General features: G+C 52.6%; 1 protein-coding gene across 2 annotated transcripts in view; it reads left to right on the forward strand.

Annotated features, from left to right (window-relative positions):
• Window positions 1–15,134, forward strand: part of USP43 (ubiquitin specific peptidase 43) — a 47,218-nt gene extending 32,084 nt beyond the window's left edge. The window contains exons 10-15 of one of the 2 annotated variants that reach the window (XM_032839908.1): window positions 2,089–2,166; window positions 2,719–2,845; window positions 3,013–3,361; window positions 5,090–5,248; window positions 6,389–6,553; window positions 14,042–15,134. In XM_032839908.1, the coding sequence (XP_032695799.1) occupies window positions 2,089–2,166; window positions 2,719–2,845; window positions 3,013–3,361; window positions 5,090–5,248; window positions 6,389–6,553; window positions 14,042–15,114 (1,951 nt within the window). In that variant the 3' untranslated portion in view covers window positions 15,115–15,134. The remainder of the gene's footprint in view (window positions 1–2,088; window positions 2,167–2,718; window positions 2,846–3,012; window positions 3,362–5,089; window positions 5,249–6,388; window positions 6,554–14,041) is intronic. The other variant, XM_032839909.1, reaches the window with a different exon arrangement.
• Window positions 15,135–17,694: the final 2,560 nt, after the last annotated feature.

Genomic DNA, 17,694 nt, shown 5'->3' on the forward strand with positions numbered 1-17,694 from the left:
GAGAGAGAGCACAAGCAGAGGGATGGGCCAGAAGGAGAGGGGGAAGCAGGCTCCCCACTGAGCAGGGGGTCCCATGCGGGACTCAGTCCCAGGACCCCGAGATCATGACCTGAGCTGAAGGCAGACGCTTAACCCACAGAGCCTCCTGGGTGTCCCTAACTTGCTCCGACTTACATAGCTAATGGCCCAGCCTGAATGTGAACCCATTTCAGTCTGGTAGAGAGACCCAAATTCCTTCCGTGAGCTCATGCTGCCGAATTCAACCGGAATGTCCCATCTGGGGTCGGGGAGAATTCTGCCGCAGAGTCTTTGGCTCAAGCTGTAGAGCACTATGTCTGTGATTGCGGTATAACACCAGTACCCTCCCCTCCGCCCCCACCCTCCACTGCCACGGCTTTCCACCTGTCTCGGCTCTGTCGGGTGATGCACACAGTCCGCAGAGTACTTCTCTGTAAACTGTCTAGTACTTCTGGTCATTTTCCCCACTGACACAAAGCTGCCAGTAAACATCTCTGACTTTCTGGCTGGGCCAGCTGAAGCTGAGTGGACCCTTAATACAGGTATGATAATATGATTTATCATAAGAAATATGTATTTGGTCTTGTCGCTGAGAGCTCTTAAGACCCTTGGAATGCTTTCTGCGATCAGTGATAAAGGTGTCTTATTCTCGCTCACAAGCCCCTTTCGACCACACCCAAGTTTACGCTAATGATGAGATCATTTTTGGAAAGAACCTAAGGATGGGGCCAGGTTGCCAGGGGAACCAACCCTGTGACTGAAGGTTGGAACTCTCCTTCCCACCCAGAGGCCTCAGGAGGGGGAGGGGCTGGAGACCGAATTAACTTCTAGCGGCCAATGATTAATCAAGTGTGCTGACGTGAGGAAGCCTCCCTAAACACCCAGAAGGGCCGGTTTGGGGAGCTTCCAGGTGGGTGAGCACACAGAGGGGCTGGGAGGGCCGGTGGTGGGCCCAGAGAGGGCATCAAAACCCTGCAGCCCTCCCACACACGTCGCAGTCTGCCTGTCTTCATCGGCTGTACCTGATTCCTGAGTTACAGCCTTTCATAATGAGCTGGCGATCTAGTAAGTGAAATGTTCCTCTGAGGTCTGTGACCTGCTCTGGCAAATTCATCAAACCCGAGGAGGGGGCCCTGGAAACTCCCAGCTGCAGCCAACACGTCAGAACGCCCAAATGACAACCCGGACTTGCGGGTGGTGTCTACACTGGGAGGGGGCAGTCCTGCTGTAGGACGGAGCCCTTCACCTGTGAGGTCTGATGCTGACTTCGGGTAGATGATGCTGGAATTGAGTTGGTTGCTTGATGGTGTCGACGGAAGGCACACATTGGAATGGGCGTCAGAATCTGAATGGGAGGATTCTGTGAGGAATGTGAGGAAGGACCCCCGCCCTTTGTAAAAACCAGGAACCTGCAGGGTAGGGCGTAAGCCCGAAGGTTCTGTGTCCTGTGTGCTGTCCACACCTTCTTTGCTCAGGACCTGCTTTACAGAGTTAGGGAAGCTGGAGAAGTGTTGGCTCATCCTGCTTGAGTCTGATGGGAAAAGGGAGCACAGGGGTTTGTGGGGGCTCTGAGAGAGGGCCCCCCTTGCAGCACTCTGGCTTCAAAGTAAATTCCACAGACTGATGCCTGCCTGTCCGCTGATTGTCCCCGGCCCATGACAGAACTGGAGAGGAAACACTTAGGTGGGTTAAGGCAATAGGTCAGGGCCATTGAAAATATGACGAATGTATAATCATTTTGCATTCTCTATAATTTTTTCAATTGAACTTTTATTTTGTACCCCCATTATTTTTGTTGTATTCTACACAAGGATCCATCTGTAATGGTTTAGAAACAGACCAACAAACGGGTCTTTGGCCACAGGTAGTTTGAGAAGTCGCAGAAGGTGGGTCACACTCAAGGAAGGCCTCCCCCAGGCCACGGCCCTTGTGGTCACGCGTGTGTGCGCCCCGGTCCTGGTTCACACTCCGATCGGTCACTTGAGTTTGGGACATCTGTCCTGGGCTTGGAGGCCCAGCTTGGGGAAGGACGTCCCGAGCTTTCTGACCGGCTCCTTGTTCTCCCCTCAGGGCTCTGCACCTCAGGAGGCCGGGAGGCCCTCCCCATGTCAAGCTGGCAGTGGAGTGGGACAGCTGTACCAAGGAGCGGTGAGTGCAAGAATGGGGCGCCCATGGTGGGGGAAGCGGACGAATCACGGGCCCTGCGGCCACAGATGAATCTGGCCGTGCCCGGGCTCCCCCGACATGCCCGAAGGCATTGATGCTGTGCGGTTCCAGCCTCTGGGAGACCCTCATGACCAGCGTCTATAGGGAAACACCGATAGTGGACGCGGTCATGACCGTGCTGGGCGGCGGTGACAGTAGCGAACACGTGTGCGATGTCGGCCCCGCCGTAATGCACGGTTCCCAGATGCGCGAACTGAGGCACAGAGCGGGTACGCATTTGCTTAGTGTCCCACAGCTCGGGGTGGGATTCGAACCCAGGCTGCCTGGTGCAAGTCCGCGCTCTCAGGCCCTCTCAGCGTGGCCGTGCCTGTCGCCCCCAAGTGCACGTGGCCGTATTCTGGAAAAAGCACATGGGTCAGCCCAGCAGGTGTTCATGACTATCCCCCTGCGGGGTCTCTCCGGGAGATGGCGGGGAGAGCCATCTTTGCCCGCGAGGGGCCTCCCCCTGATGCCGGCGATCCTCACTGCTCTCAGCCTGTTCGGGAGCCTCCAGGAGGAGCGGGTCCAGGACGCGGACAGCGTGTGGCGGCAGCAGCAGGCCCACCAGCAGCACAGCTGCACCCTGGACGAGTGTTTCCAGTTCTACACCAAGGAAGAGCAGGTGGCGCGGCTGGGACTGTGGGTGGGCCACGGCGCCGTGGGCCCGGAAGGGGGCGCCCGTGGGCCAGAAGGGGGCGCTCGTGGACCGGAAGGGGGCTCCCGCAGGCCGGAAGGGGGTGCTCACGGACCGGAAGGGGGCGCTCACGGTCCCTGTGGCTTCCTTTCCAGCTGGCCCAGGACGACGCGTGGAAGTGCCCGCACTGCCAGGCGCTGCAGCAGGGCATGGTGAAGCTGAGCCTGTGGACCCTGCCCGACATCCTCATCATCCACCTCAAGAGGTTCTGTCAAGTGGGCGAGAGGAGGAACAAGCTGTCCACGCTGGTCCAGTTTCCGCTCTCCGGCCTCAACATGGCTCCGCACGTGGCGCAGAGAGGCGCGGGCCCCCCGCCTGGGACGGGCTCCTGGCCCCCCTGGAAGCAGCCGGCTGGCCTGCCCGCCGGCTACCCGCTGGACTTCCTGTACGACCTGTACGCCGTCTGCAACCACCACGGCAGTCTGCAAGGTGGGCATTACACAGGTGAGCCTTGCCTCTCGGCTCGTGGCCGCCGTGGTCACGCATCGTGACCGGGGCCCGAGCTTGCAGCTGCCCTTCGGGAAGAGGTCTCCTGGAATGCCGAGCTCCCGTGGTTCTTGGGCTCACGCTGACCCCTGGTCGCGTGCCAGGCACCTGCCAGAGAACGGGGGGTGGGGGGTGGGGGGTGGGGGAGGCGGGGTTGGCGGGTTGGGGGTACACACGCAAGTTCCCCTTCAGTGCAGACTCTGTGAGTGGCACTGGAGCTTCCATGATGAGTGACAGGAGTGCTGCCCTTATGGCACTGCAGTCTAACTGCAGACCCAGTGAAAAGACGCTTGTCGCTTTGGCTCTTTGCCTGCCTGGCATTACAGAGGGTGTTTGACTGACCGTGTCTGTGATGGAGATAAGGCCTCTCTGAGGAGGGCGCCTACAGGCCCAGAGCTCAAGGAAATAGCCGGGTGGATAAGGGGAGGAGGACCATGATGGGAAGCACTAATAGTGTATGCAAAGGCCCTGGGGCGGAGTTAGATGTGTTTAAGAAATGATGCAAGCCTGTTGTGGCTGAAGTCTAGTGACCCAGGGCTGAGGGACACAGATGAGGCTGGAGAAGTAGATGCCACATGTAGGCCATGGGTGAGAGTTTGGGTTTTTTTTCAAAGGGTATAGGGAAGCCAGTAAGAGGCTTTAGGCAGAGGCCTGAAAACATGATCTAGTTTGTGTAGCTGTCCTCGACGGAAACCAGGTAGAAGGGATTAAGGATGGGAGTTGGAATCCCAGTTGCTAGGGCTCCGGTGAGAGATGGTGTTGGCTGGGACTCAGGAGGGGACAGTCAGGGTATTTAAGATGCATTTTGCAAGTAGGATCAGTGAGACTGGCTTTTGGACTGGGGGTGGGGGAAGGGAAGGGAAGGGCAAAGGTGAGCCCCTAGGTGCCTAGTTTGGCGTAGCACAGGGTTTAGCCAGCAGTGGCCCATGGGCCAGTCCAGCACCTGTTTCTGTATAGCCCATGAGTTTAAAAAGGTTTTTACATTTTAAAAGGTGATATAAACAACAACAAAGGAGAATCTGTGTCAGGGACCGTCCGGGGCATACTTGACCTGTAAAGCCTGAGCTGTTTGCTTGTGGCTCATTACAGAAAAGTGGGCTGACTCTGCTTTAGTGGGTTCTGGCTCATTCGCTGAGACGTGGAGGGAAAGGAGAATATTTTGTCGTAATTGTTTAGGAAGTGGCGAGAATCCTGTTGATGGGCTTTTTCCTAAATGGTTTTTTTTTGGTGGGGGGTGGTTTAGGCAGGAAGGAGGCATACCATAGCCCCAAATGAGTTTTTTTTTTTTTTTTGCATACTGACACAGATAATGCATTTCAAAACTCCTCAAGGACCCGTGTGAACATTGACATTATTGTCTGGCTCCATAATTTAGGGCTCCCTTGTTGTTGGCGATTCTGCCTTAGCGAGGGCTACAACGTAAGGATTCAGTTTCAAGTCATGGCACGCTTGTGGCAGTCAGCATCAGGGAGCGTGACAGATGGACTTTCTGACTCCACAAAATTTATTTCTGGCCAAAAACGGACCGATTTTTCTCATTCAGTTAAAAACATGTCCATTTTTCCGCTCTGCTTGTCTGAAATGCCTTTCTGGTTCAGTTTGTTTTTGTTTTTGTTTTGTTTTGTTCTTTTGTTGGTGGGGTCGGGGGACGCCAGTAATTGGCACTTGGGGTTTGGACCCTTGCAGCCTATTGCCGGAACTCTCTGGATGGCCAGTGGTACAGTTACGACGACAGCACAGTGGAGCCGCTCCCAGAGGACGAGGTCAACAGCCGAGGGGCTTACATCCTGTTCTATCAGAAACGGAACAGCATCCCTCTCTGGTCAGCCAGCAGCTCCCTGAGAGGTAGGTGTTCACCACTCAGGAAGGAGAGGGGAGCTAGGAGGGTACTCGGCCGAATGACAGGGACCAGGACAGGGGGATGCATGGGATCTGGCATGGGGAGCTTCTCCTGCAGGACGGAGATTTGGGCATGATGGGCCAGTGTCCCGTTCATAAGTCTGTGAGATGGACACGGTGAAACCCGAGAAGGGGAAAGGAACATTGCCAGGTAGCAGGTGACTTTCGGCGGTTTGGGGGTTTCGGTTTTCCTGTCTGTCCTCGGGCCAGACTTTAATTTTTTTTTTCTTAGAAGATTTATTCTTTGTTTTTCGAGCCAGAGACCGAGAGCACAAGTGGGAGGGGCAGGAGGGAGTACCAAGCAGACCCAGGCACCAAGTACCAAGCACTGAGTGCAGAGCCCCACACGGGCCCCAGCTCATGATCCTGAGAGCGTGACCCGAGCTGAAACCCAGAGATGGACGCTGTGCCAGCGGAGCCCCCCAGGCGCCCCTCGAGCCAGACTTTAATTACACTTGTACACACACTTGTGTTCGTCCTGTTAGGAAGGGCAGGGTGGTTGTGAGGGACTCGGGGCCTCAGTAACCTAGCACCTTCACCATACCCAGTGACATGTTCACCAGACAGCCTCAAACTTGGCAGTCTGGAGGGGAAAAAAAGAGGTCAGAGTTGATCTCCTTAGGGGATTCATCTCACTCACAGTCCTATCCTTATCTTTGGAACGAGAGAGCTTTTTTTTTTAAATACTCATCTTTTCCTCCTAATAATCACCAGAAGGCTGAATTAAACCACAGACTCCCCCAGAGGTCTGAATCCGAGGAAGCGTGCCTGCCTTTTGCAGGAGACAGAATGAATGAAAAACGTAGCCTGTTTAGACAGCCAGAGTCGGTGACGAAAGTAAGGGGAGGAACAGCATTTCAGGACCCAGCCACGCCCTAAACCTCTGTGCCGGAATGCCTCTCCCTACATTTTCAGCTTGGTCGCGGCAGAGCTGTCATGGGGGCTCTCCTCTGGTCTTCCTCCTGCTCTGGTTCTGCAGTCCCAGGGCTCAGGTGGGGGCGGGGTGGGATCCAGCCATGCGAGGCTTCTCCGGGACCACGACCTGATGGGGCCGGGTCCAGCCTCCTCCCTGTGTTTACCCCACAGGCTCCACTAGCTCTACCTTCTCTGATCACTGGCTCCTTCGGCTGGAGAGCAACCACAGCAGCGCCCGGGGAAGCCTGCTTTCCTGGAGCTCCAGCCCCGGCCCCTCCCGGCCCCAGGAGCCTGACACTCCCAAATTCACCGCCAGCCTCTCTGATCAGGAAAAGGGTATGTCCTCTCGTGTCGGCCAGATTGGCTTTTTATTTTCCATTTCTGGGACTAAGTGGCTTAGGTGTAAAGACTGCCCATCTCTCCTCCGAAACCAGCCCTCAGCCTCCCTTTTCCCTGTCCACTGCCCTCCAGCTGCAGGTACGTTCCCTCTCGGCTCCCTGCGGCCTTCTGTCTAATGGGGACGACGATGTGTAAATGCATTAATGGCATGATGAGAAGCAGGGACCGGGGGAAGAGGTAGATCATCGGAGGGACAAGTTTTCTAGGTGGGGGTGGAGGGGGTGAGATGTCCCCATCACAGGGACGGGGACAAATGTGGGAGGCCAGGTGGAGGGCTGACCGTGGTTGTCCTGGCTAGATAGTGGCGTCGGCACTGGCATGCTGGGTAGAGGGCGGTCAGATTCTGGGTGTATGGGAAGCTAGAGCTAATGGGGTTTGCTGCTCTGGGGCATTAGGGAAGGAAGGAAGTCAAGAGGACTCTTGGCTGAGCATCTAACCAGGTGGCCAGCACTGCAGGTTGTGAGACGGGAGAGGGTGAGGTCCGTTTTGGAGGGAAATTTCGACATGGTCATTTCAAGACCCCTGTAGGACTTCCAAGTCGGGATGGTAAGCAGGGGAGGCCGTAAATAGTTGAGAGCCCTCAGCACGTGGATGGCCTCGAAAGCCCAGGGAAACTAGGAGGACAGAAAAGAGGAGAGCCTGACGCCACACCCCACAGCTGCCATCACATCCGGCGTTGGAGAGCCAGGGGTACCTACAGAAGCAGAGTCTTTCTGGAAAAACGCGAGCATGCGTGCACCCGCGTTCCTGAGTGCGTGTGTCTGTCGTGCAGCCTGTGTGGTCCTTCCTTTGGAAAGGAAAGCAGCCACGTTCTCTGTTACTTACAGTTTCCGTGTTTCCCATTAGCTCCAGAATTCGTTGCTGAAATAAGATTATTTTTTAAGGAAGTTTGACATATATACGGAGAAGTGCATTCATCACACACGTCTATCAGATGAATTATAACACGTACACACTCATGTACCTACCATTTGGTGAAGACATAAAAGGTCCGGGGCCTCCCCCACCCCCTGGTTCTCTCTCTCCAGCATCACTGTTTCCCTCCTTTCCAGAAGGGGCTACCATCCTGACTTCTAACACCATAGATTCCTTTTGCACCTGTGGGAATTTGGCCTCAGTGGATCCCTGCGGTCCGTACTCTGTCCCATTAGGCTTCCTTTGCTCAGCGATCTGTGAGATTCGTGTATGCTGCGTGTAGCGATGTTTCTTCCAGTTCGTTCCGTGGGTCCGGAGCAGAGCAAAACAAAACCAGCCCTCAACCGACTGGGACACAGTTCTCCGCACAAAAGTTTAAGTGTCCACGAGCAAGCGAGTGACAGACAGACATCATCTGTTGCGTGCTCACTCCGGTCAAAAGCCAAGAGCAGGGCTTTGGGAAGAAAGCAAGCGTGATGGGTGGGGATGGGGAGACCCACCTCCTCCTCTCCGTGGGTTCTGAAATATACCTGGGGCTGGCCTGGAAAGTTCAGGGATCATCAAGGGAAGCGCCCCAAGTTACAGACGGAGAGATTTTTCAGTTGTTTGCTGACTGTCTAGAAATCCCTGCAGGTTTGCCGGGGAGCACACAGGAGTGGTCCTCTGCGTGGGAGGTGGGCTGCCGTCCTTCCTGGCATCTCCACCTCGGCGGACAGGTCCACTTCCAGCATCAAAATCTCCTGCCTTGTGAGAGGCGTTTATGGGTAATTTACACATTCTGTTGTGGTTGCTTTTTGGGGTCGTTTCCGGTTCGGGCTTGGTTTGGTGTTTCTCAGGGTTTGGCATGTTGGTAGACATGGGATCGAGTCCCTTGTCCAGCTCTGGGCTCCATGGAGAGCCTCCTTGAGATCCTCTCTCTCCTTCCCTTGTGTCCCTCCCTCTGCTTGTGCTCTCGCTCTCAAATTAAATACATAAAATCTAAAAAAGAAAATTCTATCTTGTTCAAGATTAGTTGTTCTACCCTTTCCTTCTTTCTTTTTATTTGCATTTGTCTAGTATCATTTTGCTATTATCCTTTGCTTTAGGAATTTTTCCTTTGGAGTTAACTTTAAGTGGTTTACAGTAAACACTGTTGCAGTTTTATTATTTTTATTGTTACATTTTTAATGTCAGAAATTGAGAGCCTGTCTTAAAGGGGAGCATTCAGTGCATTCATACATATTTTTTAAAGATTTATTTGCCAGAGAGAGAGCGTGCACAAACAGGGGGAGTGGCAGGCAGAGGGAGGGGGGAAGCAAGCTCCCCACTGAGCCGAGATCCTGACGTTGGACTCAGTCCCAGGACCTTGGGATCATGACCTGAGCCGAAGGCAGATGCTTAACTGGCTGAGCCACCCAGGTGCCCCGTGTTCATTCGTAGAATTTAAAGTAACAAACATAAACTTGATTTTGTTTCATTAAAAACTTTTTTTCTTATTACTGTTTATTTTTTCTTTTTTCCTTATTTTTGCTGAGTTGATCATGTTGCTCTTTGTTCCTTTTTTTTCCTTCGTCTGGAAGTTCTACCCTGCTTTTCCATCTAACTCATTGTCCCTTCTTCTTTTCTTTCTTTTTTTTTTTTTTAAGATTTTATTTATTTACTTGACAGAGATCACAAGCAAGCAAAGAGGCAGGCAGAGAGAGAGAAGGAAGCAGGCTCCCTGCTGAGGAGAGAGCCCGATGGACCCTGAGACCATGACCTGAGCCTAAGGCAGAGGCTTAACCCACTGAGCCACCCAGGTGCCCCAAAATGAGCACTTTGAAATGCTTTTAAGAGTTCCCTCTGGTCTGTTTTAGGAGCCCCCCTCCTCCGCTTTACTCCCTCCCCTGTTAGATTCTTAGGGATGCTCCAGCCCTCAGTTTCAGGCTGTGAGCACTGAGCCTTTCCAGATCCCACACATGCAAACATCACTTTGCAGCCCCATCCTGAGACCCGAGTGCGTACGTGGTACATGGGTGGCAGGCTCTGCGGAGCACCCCGTCTGTCTTCTTTCTGTCCTCCTGCGTCTTGAGGTCTGGGTTCTGAATCTTCAGTGTTAGGTCAGAGTCCTTTCCAAGGGTGGGTGACACGCCCTCTCTCTCTGCAGAGGAATGGGTATTTCCTTGGACCGGAGCCTGGTGGCCCCTTGGCTAGTTGGAAGACTCATTGGATTAGAATTATTCCTCTCCAGTGTCTGTAGATGTCAGGGTTGCAGGTGAGAAGCCTTTTTTTTTTCCCCTTCCTTCCTGAGAATCATTTGTTCTTTCTCGCTGAAAGCGTTTGCGAGTCTGTCTTTGACCTTGGAATTTGGAAATTGCACCTGTATGTGGCTAGTTCTGTGTTTTTGTTCATGTACAACCTACAACCCCCAGAGCCTGACCATCCGCAGACACAGCTTTTCTTTAGGGAAACTGTTCTTTTGTTTAATTATCATCTGACTTTTCAAATTTCTGGTATTTGCCTGGTGGGCCCCCCAGATCCATTTTCTGATCTAGCTTTTCCCTGTGATTTTTCTGTGTCATTTGCTCTAAGGTGTGAGATGCTGCTTTCCCTTTATCTTTTCAGCCACTGATTTGAGTCTCAGCAGTGACCCTGTGTGCCTTCAATGCATTTACTGCGTCTTAAAACCTAGAAGACCTTTTTTCAGCCCTCTCTTGTCCTATACGTTAATCTCCCCGAGAGCTCTTTTTCTCTGTTCTTCCAGTGGCTCTGTTTCTTTGGGGCCCTCTTCTGATGGTTCTCACAGTTCCGTTGATTCTATTGATTAAGTGATTGATTGGGGGGGGTAGTGCACAAGTAGGGGGAGCAGTAGGCAGAAGGAGAAGCAGGCTCCCTGCCGAGCAAGGAGCCTGATGTGGGACTCCATCCCAGGACCTTGGGATCATGACTCGAGCCAAAGGCAGCCTGCCCAACCAACTGAGCCACCCAGGTGTCCCGGTTCTGTTGATTCTTATTCTCTGACTCCCAGACCTCCTTCCATGGGTTGTTTTTTTTGTTTCTGCCCATTGGGGCTCCCTCATTCTTGGGAGTGATGGAAGGGGCTGTGGCCTCGGCTCCCAAGGCAGCCCTTTCCCCCTTGCCAGCCTCATCCTACTGGCCTAGTCACAGAGATGGAGGAGGCTCAGCCACGTATCTTGTCCTCACCCTCTAGGGGACCAGAGGACAGTCAGGGGGTCAGGCTTGCCCCAGGTTGCCTCTGCAACCAGAGATGAAGATGTCTCCAAATACAGAGGGGGGCAGAAGATGAAAACCCTTAGTGGAGAGCCTCTTCTCTCTTGGTTACAGCCTTGGTGGTCTGTTTGCTGCTTCCCTGACCCACCAAGTTTACTAGTGCCACAGGGCCTTTGCACTTGCTGTTCCCGCTGCCAGCATGCTATTTTCCCCCAGTCTCCACATGGCTTCCTCCTCCCTTTCCCTCAGGTCTCTCCTCACTTCTCTGTCGCTGACCACACTACACCCCCTCATTCTTTGTCATAGCTCTCAGCACTACATTCCACAATAGCAAACATTGTTGCTTTCTGGCAAACCCCCTTGGGGACAGGCACTTTGGGCTCTTTTTCCCACAGCTGTATTCCCAGCACCGGAAATAGCCCCTGGCACCCAGCAGGCTCTCATTACATGTCCCTTGACTGCGTCAGGGGGTGGCTCTAAGAGGCACAGTGGAAACCCTTGCACAGACTGAGACCAGACAACAGGACCCGGAGGCTGGTCCTGTTGTAGGGGGACTAAGGATGGCTGGGGGGAGCCCGCCACTGCTCACAGCACGCATCAGGAGGTCAGACTGATGCCTGATTTCATTAGCCAAGGATGCAGAGTCACATGGGAACAGTTAGGGCATTTCCTAGGGCAGCATCTGTCATTCCCAGAGGCACAGTGCAGGTGGGGCTGCAGGCGGGGGCTGTGCCCTCCAGTTGCCTAGTGGCCATCTGTGTGAGGAGACCTCGTGGGACCTGGGAAGCCCATCAAGCAGGCCCTGGGGCTTCTATAACCTTCAGGAAGGACTTAACTACTTATGTCTTCCGTGTGGCTTAAGGCTCTAGGCCCTCCTGGTTCTCAAGCCGACCAAGCATGAACAAGGCCACAATTCCAGGGTGGGGAAGAACCCTCACTTGGGCATCTCTGAACGCCACCTCTGCCTCCAGCTCCTGGCCTCCAGGAGGTCCCCCCAGGGACGAGCAGGAGGAGCAGCCTCCCCTCCCCCAGACGGGAGAACTCTGTGAACAGTAAGCATCAGCATGGGCTCTTTCTCGTCCCTTCCATCTGTACACCATGCCCACCTTGCCTCCCCTGCTGCCGTCTGGAGAAAGAGGAGGAAGGGCTCGCGTGGGCATCTGCAGTCCCCATGCAAGGGAGCTGCAGGGGTGACATGGGCTGGTCCCCCAGCCTTTCATCCAGGAAGAGGGGCCGCACTGCCAAGCCACCTGCCAGGCTGCCGGCTGTGTCCTCTTGTCCTGAAAAGCTGAAAGTCACAGCTTTGTCCTCTGAATAAAAGCTTCCCTTTCTACCCTTCCCAGGGTTGTGGGCTAAAAACATCTATGTCTCAGACCCCAGGATGGGAACTTAATGGGGGAGCAACAGGGTCCATCAAAATTAAAGGCTGTAAGCTATTTTGGGCGATATTATTTCTCTTGCTGACCGATCTGAGGAAATGCTTTAAAGAAAATAATACCATGTGAAAAAAAATTATTAAAAGCCACCAGAATGGTCCAGGGCAGGTAAAATTCCCCAGGAACCTCAGATGCTGTCATACCCCTCTGGGCACCAGTGGGCACTGGGCTCTGCCTTCCCATCACCTCTTCCCCGGGAGCCTAGGTGGTGGTGTGTCCCCAGCCGGCATGCCCTGAGGTGTCGCCCGTCCCCTGAGAACCCTGGGTCCCTCTGCCTCGACTTCATCCCAGTTGGCTGTGCTGACAACAGGGGTGTTCTATGGAGGAGGGGTAGGGCTGCTCTCGTGCTCACCGGTGAGTGTGTCGGCTGTGGGCCAAAGGCTGTGCAGTTGGACGTCAGGTCTTTGTTGAAATGCACGTGACTGTCCCTGCACCGTGTGGTTAGTGCGGGTGAAGTTTTTTTTTTCCCCCTCCACAATGACAGGCGTCTTAGACATCAAGGCAGTATAATGGTACAGTGACCAATGACTGCGAGTTGCTTTACTTTTTGCATTTATTATGTTAAAATACACAGAACGAAGTTTATCATTTTGACCATTTTAAGCACACATTTCAGGTGTTCGCATCGATCCCTGTGACGCTTTTCATCTTGTAGATCTGAAAGTCTGTCCATTTCACAGTAATGTGACACCCTCCCCTTCCCTTCGCTCTGGCCACTACCTGTATACTTTGTGTCTCTGGTTTCAACCCTTCTGAGCTCCTCATGCAGGGAAATCATGCAGTGTTTGTCATTTTGGGACTGGTTGTGGAGGTTGCTCAAGACTCCATATGAATTTCAGGATGGATTTTTTTGATCTCCGTAAAAATCCCCATTGGGATTTTGATGGGGATTGCGCTGACGCTGTAGATCAGTTGCTTTGGGTAATGTCATTTTAGCAATATTAAGCTTTCGAATCCATGAACATGGGATGCCTTTCATTTCTGTCTTTAATTTCTTTCTTCTTAATGTTTGTAGTGTTGTACCAGTCTTTCACCCCTTCAGTTAATTCCTAAGTATTTTATTCCTTTTGATGCCATTGTCAATGGAATTGTTTTCATAACTGTTTCTTAAGAAAAAATATACAGCCATGGTTATCTGTGTATTCCCTTTAGAAACAGTAAGATTTAGGAAAGAATTAAGAAGAAAATCAACCATACACAGCATCCCAGGGCCCCCTCGGTGCCTTGTCACTTTAGTGTTTATCACTCCAGACGTGTTCGTATGTTTTCACATGAATGTATCACACACACGTGTGCAAGTGGGATCACACGGTTTTTCTAGACTCTCATTTCACATTACACATCAAAAATGTGTTTCCAACTACAGACAGGTGCTGCGAAACACAGTGAAGACAGTAAGTGGCAGCTCTGATAAAACTCAATGCACATTCGATTTATTTTTCAGCCCAGGGTAGGATATCTGAGAGTCTTGCACTTGAAAAGTACAAGCACCTAATTTGACTTGGAAAAGGAGGGACTTTTGCTGAGCATTCTGCTTTGTGCAAATACTCAGCTATAAATGAAAATGATGTTCTGCCATAGGGCTAGATGCCTCCAAGACTGGGCTTGACCTGGAGTCTGGGCTGTCTGGGCATGTAGCTCCCTTTTTTGGCACTGGCTTGCCCTGTGGCTTCAAATAGGTAAATGAATTCCATGGGACAGCGGGTGCACATGGGTGTTCCCAAGAGCTAGAACTCTGGGGTCCTGCGTGCTGCTGTGTCTCTGACCCCAGTGCTGCCTGATGCATCAGAGATCTCAACCCATGTCTGTTCAACGACAGGCATCATAGTCACTCAATGCACCTGGAGGGAAATTTGGGCACTGATGTTCTTGGTGTCTCTTTCAGGAGGGGTGACGTCCAAGCCTTTGGTACGGGGCATACGAGGTCGAAGCATCAGCATGAAGGAGCCCACCCCTTCCAGAGCCAAGCAGGGGCCCTTCAAGACCATGCCGCTCCGATGGTCTTTTAGACCTAGGGAGAAACCCCTGGGTGCATCCGTTGAGCTGGTGGAGTACTTGGAGTCCAGGCGGAGGCCCCGATCCACGAGCCAGTCCATCGTGCCGCTGTTGATGGGTGCTGCCGGCGAGGATGTGAAGTCGGACGCCGCCGGCTCTGCTAAGGGCGAAGAGGGTGGGCGAGCCACTGAGAGGGCACCGGCTGGAATGCCCTGCCCCTCGAGCCACGCCAGCCCCTCTGCAGCCCCCAGAGTCCCAGATGGTCTAAACGCAGCGAGGAAAGCCAAGGAACATGAAAGTCAGGAGATCAGGCTCCCCAGACAGTTTGACCTGCCCCTGGTGGTGATGCCTTCAGTGGGGACTGAGAAACGAGCCCAGCCCGAGGTCCAGAAGACTGCGAACTGCGATGGAAGTAGCCAGGCAGGGAGCCACGGCAGGGTACCTTCCCCGACCAAGGGGCCTCTGGGCCCTGCGGTGTTACCTAAAAACAGCGCAGACAACCGCCAGAATACCTTAGCCAGGATGAGGGCCAGTGTGGAGGCCAGAGACCCTGAGGCAGACAGATTCCCACAGGGGACCCTCACCCTGCTGAGATCTGTGTTTTGGAAGAAAGAGCACAAACATAACAGGGCGGAGGCGGCCCTCCGGGCGTCCCCAGTGTCCCTGGCGAGCGGGAGTCTGAGCCCGGCTGTGGATGAGCACACCCAAGGCTCCTCGCCTTCCTTCCAGATCCGAGAGAGCCTGGCCAGGGCGCCTGCCAGCTGCCTGGAGAGGGACGTCTGGTCAGCACCCAGCTCTCTCCGCCTCCCTCGCAAAGCTGGCAGGCCCACGAGGGCCAGTGCCCTGGGCCCGTCACAGAGGACAGTTCCCGGGGACCACATGCCTGTTGGCACCTTGCAGAAGGTGAAATACCACACCCTTTCCTTAAGCCGGAAGAAAACATTACCTGAGTCCAGTTTTTGATGGTGTGTTCCAGTCCCACCCGCCCCCCCCCCGCACCCCTGCCAAGCTGGTGAGCCTCGAGACAGAGCAGCTTCAAGAAGCTTGTGTTGTGTCGAGAGTGGGCTTTCCGGAAGCCAGTTGTCTTGTGACCCCTGAAAATTAAAAAAAAAAATTTTTTTTTTTTTTTTGGTCCCCGCCTCTAGATCTCCAACATAGCATGTCCAAATACCTTCCTGTACCGTTGGGTGCTTTCATACGCGTCTGCCACGAGATGGTGCTGTTGAGTCAACGTTACCGGTTCAGGGCAAGAAGGAATTTGTTTGCCTAATTCCCCGGCCTGAGGACACACTGGGGAGAGAGATTCCAACGTGGCCCAGTTTGACAGCATATAACCCTGCAGAGAAGCCTTGTAAATAGGAGCCTAAGACATCAAATCAGTTCTTGCCACTGGCTTCTCTCTCTCAAATCTCTAAAGCTTCTCTGGGATAAAGCCTTCAAGATGCCAAAAACCGTCATAGTGACCTTCAGGCAGGATTTGGGGAGAGATGGAACAGAAGTGATTGAGATCATAGGAAGATATTTAATATATAGCAAAATAATTGTATAACTGTTTTTCAAGGTATTTAAAAAAAACTATTTTGATACTAGTAATAGAAGTTCTCTTTAAGAAAAAATGAAGTATGAGATCTATGTACAGTTTTAATAAAAGCCCATCGGTGAAACATGCAGATGGCTCTCTGAGTTATTCACGTTTAACAACTGATCTTTTTTTTTTCCCCTAAGATTATAATTTTAAGTTATCTCTGCACCCAGTGTGAGACTCGAATCCACAACTCTGAGATGAAGAGCTGCCTAAGCCGGCCGGGCGTCCCTACCAGTGATCTTGTTTTGTTCCCGCTGCGCCGGCTTGGCTCCGTGCTGTTGATCTCAAAGTAGTGACCTGAGTTGTGTCTGAAATTTTAAATAAACTGACTTTGCTCTCTTTAAAGAAATGGGAGTCCCCTCAGGTCTCTGTCTGGAGGGCTCGTACTTACAAGGTCTGAGAGTCTGAGCCTGTCCCCACACACTGATAGTCGACTGTCCCTTTTCCTTGAGCTTTATTCTCTCCTTTCTAGCGGCTCTGACAAACACCACGTCACTAATTCTTACTGGGAAGCGGCTACGCCTGACCCTGGGTCTGTACTTAGTCTGTTTTCTAGAAATACTTCCTCTCTGATGGGAACGAGTTGTACAAGACATTAGACTCCAGAAATTAACTTTTCTTCACCTCTATCGCACGACTCATTAGTATGTCTCAGCTACTTTTATTTTTTTCCTTAAGGAAGAAAGAATGGGGTGTTTTTTTTTTCCCCCTAGTGAGAAAGACTAATTTTTTTTTCAAGATTTTATTTATTTTAGAGAGAGTGAGCAGGGCAGGGGATGGGGCAGAGGGGATAAAACTCAAGCAGACTCCACTGAGTGCGGAGCCCAACCAGGGGCTCAATCCCCTGACCCTGAGACCCTGAGATCATGACCTTAGCGGGAATCAAATCAGATGCTTAAGCGACTGACCCAGCCAGGTGGCCCAAGAAAGACTGCTTTGAACCACAGTTCCGAAATAGGAAAAGCTGAGAGAACCCAGCCATTTGGCCCCACAGGGTGACATGGAAGCCAGAAGACCCGTGTGCTTGCATTTCAAAAGGCATCGAGGTTCTCAAGTGTGAGTTGACGAGTCTCAGGCAACGTGCATCACACGTGTGGTCTTGGGCTAGGGGAGTCTAGGAATCCTGCTATTTCTGGTTCTTTCTCCTCTGGTGGTGCTCATTTGTCATCTTTGGCTCCCATGCCCTTCTAAGGTCAGCCTCCCTTCCTCAGTCCTCTTGGGGATTGGGTGCTGACTCAGATGTGCACCCTCTTGGCTTCTCCCCTAGAAGGGGAGAACTTTTGGGATCCCCTTGGATACCATGAGCAGGTCCCAAGTGTTAGTGGTGGTGTCCGTAATGTACCATGGGCTGGATCGTTTTCCCTGGATGCCAGACTTGGAGGGTTAGTAAGAGAAAATGACATATGGACCTTGGTGGCTATGTTTGCCATCCCAGGTCTTCCACCAGGATGCCCGAGACCCCTCGGTGTCCCCTTCCCTGAGCCTGCTTTTCCCTCTGTAGGAACCTGGCAAGAAAGGCTGTGAGAATAAGTGTCTGGGAAAGGATTTTGACCTTTCCAGAATGAATCTCAATTTACTGGTTTTCCCTCCAGGAAAATTGGTCTGTTCTCCTTAAGCCTTGTTTTATTACTCTTTAACAAGCGTGAGAAATTTCTGAGGGAAATCGAGCTGTAGCACCCTATTTTGGAAGTCACAGTGTAAGGGCCTCCCCCTCCCAGAGGAACTTACTTGTAAACCCGGGATATAGGGGTGGGCCAGGCCGGATGGAGACATCAGTGGGGCGCACATATATTTACTGAAGTGAGTTGAAATCCCATTGGCCACCTGTGTGTGGGCCGGGCTCAACCACCTCTATAAAGGTTAGTCCGCAAGGCTCAGCAGGGGGCGGGGAGTAGTAGGAGGAGTTAGAAGAGCCTTAGGGAGAGCCATTACAGCCGTCGGTTGGGAGAGCTGTTAGG

Source organism: Lontra canadensis, unplaced genomic scaffold (genome assembly GCF_010015895.1).
Source record: "Lontra canadensis isolate GAN:19392208 unplaced genomic scaffold, GSC_riverotter_1.0 scaffold110, whole genome shotgun sequence".
NCBI lineage: Eukaryota > Metazoa > Chordata > Mammalia > Carnivora > Mustelidae > Lontra > Lontra canadensis.